Source organism: Oncorhynchus mykiss, chromosome 12, assembly GCF_013265735.2.
Source record: "Oncorhynchus mykiss isolate Arlee chromosome 12, USDA_OmykA_1.1, whole genome shotgun sequence".
NCBI lineage: Eukaryota > Metazoa > Chordata > Actinopteri > Salmoniformes > Salmonidae > Oncorhynchus > Oncorhynchus mykiss.
The window spans coordinates 70,729,321-70,736,638 of NC_048576.1; the positions used below are offsets into that span (position 1 = coordinate 70,729,321).

Here is a 7,318-nt window from a genome sequence, read left to right on the forward strand (position 1 = left end):
GTCAATTTTGATGAACTGTATCCCTTCTAGACAAAACCTTGTTTCATTGTTTCAGGGCAGAGCTCATTAGAATAATACTCAGCATGCTTTGCAATTGTACATTTTTGCATACACATTTATATTTAGTTAATTTGGCAGACGCTGTTATCAACAAAACAATAGTGTCATCAAATTTCTGATACCAATTCAGGGTGAAAGGGGGCCACAAAATGGTGAACCACTATAAAAAAATGGTATAGAAAAGTATTTGGTGTTATGAAAATAGGAATTACAGCTCTCAAATATCTTGTTACAAAATACATTGGAGTGTAGTTCAGCCCAGTGTGATACTGACAAAATTCTCAGAAGTAATTGAAATACATATTTCAAATATATGCAGCAGAAATACTGCCCATCTCTGGAGACATGGCCTGTACTGTACACTTTTCTGACAGGTGGAGATTAATGCACTTGGCACGCAGATCCAATCACCAAATATCCGCGCTAAAATGAATGCGTTTTAATCGACGGCCACTTGGGGCTTTAGGGAGCGCTGCTGAGTGATAGAGTGGTCGAGCGCGGGCTTGTGAGCGCCCTTTAATTTGCTATGGCCGTGGGGGGAAGAGATCTATATCGGAGGAAATCAAGGGCTGTCTGGACAGACGCCTTCTTGGCAGATGAACAAACCCCATTTCTCTTTTACCCAGAGGAGTTGACTGGAGACGGCCATTGGGGATGAGGTCACCGTCACCACCACGTGAATATTTGCGTGATGGATTGAGCCCCTGGTTTATTTGCATTGAATAATAATAGTGCACTTATGTTAAATTATTACTCGGCCAGGCGCCACTGATCTGAATACCATATTTAATACTGACCTATATCACTTTTTCCCATGCGCTTCTGACTCCAAATGGAAATGTAGGACAAACTCAAATGTCAGGTGACCTGACACAGGCACATAGTAAATTAAAATAATAGGCCTACGATTATTGTGAATACTCAAAATGATTCAACAACTGCCTTAAAAAACAACTTCTCACTTAGAAAACAGCCTATATGTGGCATTGATATGAGTCAGAAACATGTATTCTACTGTCAAAATTGACTACAATGTGTAAATAGGATCATAAATCAGTGTAGGATTATTTTATGATGAAAATTATTTTCTAAGCTACTGTTGCTAGTTCTAAAATATGGTGAATCAGTTGTTTGGAATAGGAATGATAGATTTTCTGTCCCCTACCTACCTACCCCTACCTGTCCTCTACTTTGTTATATTCTGATTGGTCAGATGTTTGTTACTTGTAAAGAGTACAGGACATAGCGCAGCTCAGGCTGTAAGCAAGGTACCAGGGTTCTGGTTCTAGAAGCACAGTTGACTGCTCCTACAGTCTTTTTTCGGTATTGCAGGTTAACTGACACCCGGCCCAGAAAGAGAATTTCCATAGACGACACATAGAGAAGTTCCTAATAAGACACTTTAGTCATCACATTTGTGCACTAAACATCCACGGAATTATTTAAATTGTGACTGAAACAGTTTTTTTTCTTCATTACCTGCAGCCAAAGATGTTAACATTTTATATTCATCCAATGTCTACAATGTTTTTGGATGATGTGAAGACATCGTCACTGCTAGTGCTGTTCCCTGTGCTCACTAAGTGCTTGTGCGCATGGGAAGTTGGACCATGTAAACCGGATGCAACCTGTATATAGACGGTCCATGAATCAGAGTATGCGAATGTGCGTACGTTATATTGAAAAAAAACAGTCGGACATCTTGGGATGCAGTCTCCAGTTCTTTATACCTCAGTGGCTGTAACAATGGTCAGTTGATGATTAAATATACAAAAGAGTAATCACTCTCCATCCTATTTCTATCCACATAAAGAGTCATCTATCCACCATTGAAAGAACCCTCAAACTATATCAGTCTCGTCCAAAACTGAGTTTAGTGAGACTTGTGTTCCTGACTGCACACAATGTACATGAAGGTTGGGTTTTTTCAAACCTACCCACAACATACAATCATCAATTCGGAGTGCAACTGCATGCGACCCAATCGTCATGCCCGTGGTAAATTTGGGTTACCTTTGGATATCCCAATGGGGCTAGTTAGGGACCATCTGTAAATTACACAATGTACATGAGACAATATGTTAAAAATTTCCAATAGCTCCAAATTTCAATGACTTAAAAACCTCAAACCAACTTTAAATTGTAGAAATTCATATACAAATATTGAAAGCATTTAATGAAAAGACTAAAAGGTGTGCAACATGAAAACATTGTCTAATTTACATTGTGTCATTTATTGACGTCCCGAACTAGCCCCAGAGATGGGCTATCCAAAGGGAAAACCATTTTGCCACAGGTCGCACACCAGCCGGCTGAAGCTAATTGGTGAAATAATTTGTCTTAATAATTCCCACCTGCGAACACACACAAGCGATACCCACATCAAACCACACCCCAAAACCAACTCAAGTTTGAATTAATTCATGGCCGCTAACAAGTCTACTAGGCAAGTCAGTTAAGAACAAATTCTTATTTTATAATAATGGCCTACCCTGGCTAAACCCTCCCCTAACCCAGACGACGCTGGGCCAATTGTGCGCCGCCCTATGGGTCTCCCGATTACGGACAGTTGTGATACCGCCCGGGATCAAACCAGGGTCTGTAGTGATGCCTCTAGCACTGAGCTGCAGTGCGCCACTCTGGAGCCATGCAGTAATTCTCCAACAAAAACAAATGTTCTACCACACCATGTTATTATTTGGAAGCCCAGTGAGGCGGCAGGGTAGCCTAGTAGTTAGAGTGTTGGTCTAGTAACCAGAAGGTTGCAAGTTCAAACCCCTGAGCTGACAAGGTACAAATCTGTCATTCTGCCCCTGAACAGACAGTTACCCCACTGTTGCTAGGCTGTCATTGAAAATAAGAACTTGTTCTTAACTGACTTGCCTAGTTAAATAATGGTAAAATATGATTTGGAGTTTGGACATATAATGTTTGTATGTGAAAACTATTTCTAAGATGCATACTTTCAATTTTTCCGAACTAACTTTTCCTTAACTTAACCTAATTCTCCTAACCTGTGGCACAAGTTCTCAGAAGTCAAATGTCAAGGTTTCAGCACTGGCCTCTGCTATCTATTCCAGCAAGAGAATGCATAGGCCTATATATTAACATTTGTGCTATAACTTAGTTCCTATGGCTAGAGGTCTGAACTTAAATGGCACAGTTCATAGGATGGATTTGAAACAATGTTTCAGCCTACCCTTCAGCTTTCCAAAACAAAGAGCATCTACATGACACTCACTACGAGCCTTATAACTATCCTACCAGGGGTTTACAGGCTTTAAATGACTGGCTATGTAGTCATTTCAGCCAATGCATTTCTGGTAATTGTGGGTGTCAGTTGGCCAGTATAGCCAACGAGAGACTAATTATACTCTAAATGTCTCTATTCTTCCTTTTATCTAAGGTCCTTTTGTGTTCTTCACTGGCTTTTCTCAACATTATTGTTTTAGGTGGAGTGTTAGTGGTCCACTGTGTATTCTAGGAGAATGTGTGGTCAGTGTGGGTTTGAGTGTGACCCGATACTGACCAGAGGGCCCACTGGCTAGGGCTCCTGTGCTGCACACATTGATAATGACAGTGCTTCCATCTCCTGGGTAAAGTAACTAACTGCTGTAGGGATCTTTATTGTTCCAGATCATTTTCCTCAGGTTTGGGAGTTTTTTTCAAATGATGTGATAGTTTGGCTGACAATGAGGAAAAAAATCAAAGCTCCAGTCTCTACCGGTGTGTCATATTTATTTTATTTGTTTGTTTGGATCCCCCATTAGCTTTTGCAGAAGCAGCGGCTACTCTTCCTAGGGTCCACAAAAAAACCCACAAAACAAGTAACAAAACACTGATAGACTGATAGACAAGGACAGTCACACACATTTTAAATACAACTATATACACACCATACAACAACAAAAAGAATGCAAACAATACAACTAGAAAATAATGTGTGTGTTAGAGTGTGTCTGTGTGTGCGCGCGCGTGTGTCTGCCCCCTCACAGTCCCTGATGTTCCATGAGATGTTGTTTAATCCGTTTTTTTAAGGTCATTTTGTTGTTTGCTTGAGTAATTGGAGATGGAAGGGAGTTCCATGTGGTCATATGGCTCTGTATAGTACTGTGCGTTGCCGTGAATTCATTTTGGACTTGGGGACTGTGAAGAGACCCCTGGTGTTATGTCTTGTGGGCGACATATGGGTGTCTGAGCTGAATGTTATTTGATTATGCAGACAATCAGGAATTTTCATCACAATAATATTTCTCATAAAAACTAGAAGAGAAGCAGTGAATCTCTCGTCAACCCTCAACCAGGAAAGACTGGAATGCATGTTGTTGATGTTAGTTCTGTGTGTGCAGTTAAGGACAAGGACTGCTGTTCTGTTGGGAGCCAGCTGCAGCTTTACTAGGTCTTCCTTTGCTGCACTTGACCATATTACCGGACAGTAAACAAGATAAGACAAGACCAGATCCCAAACAACTAGTACAGTTGATTTTTACGTCAAAAACGCAGAACATCTGTTAAGAACAGACATACCCCTCCCCATCTTCACAACAACTTTGTCAATATGATTTGATCATGATAAGTGAACATCCAATGTTATACCTAGACGTTTAGCTTCCTCAACTTGCTCAATGCTCCACAACTCCAGGTGAGGTTTAGGTCTTAGAGAATGTTTTGAACCAAATAGGGAGTGAAAGGGCTCGGGTCATGGGTTGATGGCCACAGACAGACCTCGTGGGAACACCTGGCCTAGCAAAACTTCATCCTGGGCTGGGAAATGAGAGCATGTTTACATTCTAGGGACCTTGTGATAGGGATGACAGTGAAAACATGACTTTGAGCATCAACAAACAACACTAACTGTATCTCTTCCCATACCATCTCATCTCACACCCCTCATCAAGCCCTACAGAGCTGCTCCGTGCATCTCCTCGTCTCCTTCCCTCAGACCTCATCTCTCTGTTAGCTACCTGACCCAGAGGACGTGTAGACCAGCAGCACAATGGAGCAGACAGTGGTGCTGATCACAGGATGCTCCTCGGGGATAGGCCTCAGTCTGGCCGTCCGGCTGGCCTCGGATCCAGCGAAAATATACAAAGGTAAGCAGTGACTGACTTGCAAGGGCATCACTGTACAGAAAGCGTTTATTTTATTCAGTGCCGTAAGATCATGCAATAAACAGTGTGGGCACAATACGTGATGTGCTTGTTGCATAAGGTCTTTGAAGCAGTAAGCTGTCTCTGAGTTTTATGCCTGTTTACTACATGGCATCCACATATTAGAAACAGGTTTTGGTTGGTTTACCTGCATCACAATTTAATTACAGAAAATTCTAGTTTTTGAAACTATGGTGACAATATAATGTCAATGTCAAGCTCTGTATTTCATCCGTTTTGTTTCGTACATGTTTAATGGTAAATCTCTGATGGCGAAATCTCTGATATCCTTGACCACTGATATCAACTCTGTTTAGTCTATGCCACCATGAGGAATCTTGCCAAGAAGGAGCGTCTGCTGGACTGTGTGAAGGGCCTGCACAAGGACACCCTGGACATCCTCCAGATGGACATCACTGACCAGCGGTCCATTCTGGATGCCAGGGACAGGGTCAGGGAGAAGAGGGTGAACATTCTGGGTATGACCAGAGTCATGACTTACAGGAATAGTGTTATATCGCGTGTGTGTGGTTGTGTGCGCGAAACAGAAGAACAGATGTCCTTCATATTTGTACATCAACGACAATTTCTTTACATGTGTACAGCATACAGGATGTCATGTGCTCTGGCTTTCTGTTTGTCTGTGGTATTCATGTTGGCAGTGTGTAATGCTGGTGTGGGGTTGATGGGGCCGCTGGAGGCCCAGTCTCTGGCCACCATGAGGCAGATCCTGGAGGTCAACCTCCTGGGCACCATCAGCACCATCCAGACCTTCCTACCAGGGATGAAGGCCCAGGGCCATGGACGCATCCTGGTCACTGGCAGCATTGGTGGGCTACAGGGTGAGAGAGAGAGAGAGAGCAGGGCTGGGGTGACAGGAGGGGGAGTGGGATGAAATTGCATTTAGACACTGCTCTGAGGTCAGATTTGGGGGTTTGTTTAGTATTTATTGCCATGATAATCACATATCTCTGTGTGTTATTGTATTGTAGGACTCCCCTTTAATGAGGTGTACTGTGCCAGTAAGTTTGCAGTAGAGGGTGCCTGTGAGAGTCTGGCCATTCTCCTGCAGCACTTCAACATCCAGTGAGTCCAGACAGAGGTCCTCAGCTCATGTATCCCTTTGTCAGTGTTTCATTTTGGATGTGCACTGTGTTGGTACTGATTGACTCCATCCACCATCACGCAGTGTGAGTCTTATTGAGTGCGGCCCTGTCAACACGGATTTCCTGGACAACCTGCAGAGGGCAGAGCCAGGGGACTCTTCGCTGCAGCAGGTCGACGCCCACACACGCAGCCTCTATGACACGTACCTGCAACACTGTGGGATGGTGTTCCAGAACGCAGCTCAGGACACAGAGGATATTGTGAAGGTACAGGTACTGCTTACTTGACATCTATTAGTTATTTAGCTGATCTTCTATGGTGCTCCTCCCTGTCTCCAGAGCATACTGCATGTATGTATATGATACTAGATATTTATAGATTTTCTATGGAAGTGTAAGTAGTACTGTTGAGTAGATTTAATAGCTGGACCCCTCTCAATACAGGTATTTCTGGATGCCATCCAGTCATCGAACCCTGCATTCAGATACTACACCAACAATGCCCTCATTCCGCTCAGCAGCCCTAAAATCTCAGCACTGGACGGGTCCCAGTACATCAGAAATATGAGCAAGATCATCTTCTCAACTAATGGGAAAGGGGAACAAAAATAGCCATCAAACTATGGAATGTAATATAACCCTTTACTTTATACATACAGTACCAGTCAACATTTTTTAGAACGCCTACTCATTCCAGGGTTTTTCTTTATTTTTTACTGAAATAACACATATGGAATCATGTAGTAACCAAAAAGGTGTTAAACAAATCAAAATATATTTAATATTTGAGATTTTTCAAAGTAGCCACCCTTTGCCTTGATGACAGCTTTGCACACTCTTGGCATTCTCTCAACCAGCTTCATAAGGAATGCTTTTCCAACAGTCTTGAAGGAGTTTACACATATCCTGAGCACTTGTTGGCTGCTTTTCCTTCACTCTGTTGTCCAACTCATCCAAAACCATCTCAATTGGGTTGAGGTCGGGTGATTGTGGAGGCCAGGT

General features: G+C 42.6%; 1 protein-coding gene across 1 annotated transcript; it reads left to right on the forward strand.

Annotated features, from left to right (window-relative positions):
• The first annotated feature begins 4,918 nt into the window (after window positions 1–4,918).
• Window positions 4,919–7,033, forward strand: LOC110538199 (estradiol 17-beta-dehydrogenase 1). Its single transcript, XM_021624853.2, has 6 exons — window positions 4,919–5,153; window positions 5,528–5,689; window positions 5,873–6,052; window positions 6,203–6,296; window positions 6,400–6,583; window positions 6,761–7,033. Exons 1-6 carry the CDS (start codon window positions 5,057–5,059, stop codon window positions 6,926–6,928), a joined length of 885 nt encoding a protein of 294 aa, XP_021480528.1. The 5' UTR covers window positions 4,919–5,056; the 3' UTR covers window positions 6,929–7,033.
• Window positions 7,034–7,318: the final 285 nt, after the last annotated feature.

Coding starts and splice junctions, on each gene's coding strand:
- LOC110538199 (XM_021624853.2), top strand. CDS start 5,057: ATGGAGCAGACAGTGGTGCTGATCACAGGATGCTCCTCGGGGATAGGC. Junction 5,690..5,872: donor GAAGAGGGTGAACATTCTGG/GTATGACCAGAG, acceptor TCATGTTGGCAG/TGTGTAATGCTGGTGTGGGG. Junction 6,297..6,399: donor CTGCAGCACTTCAACATCCA/GTGAGTCCAGAC, acceptor ACCATCACGCAG/TGTGAGTCTTATTGAGTGCG.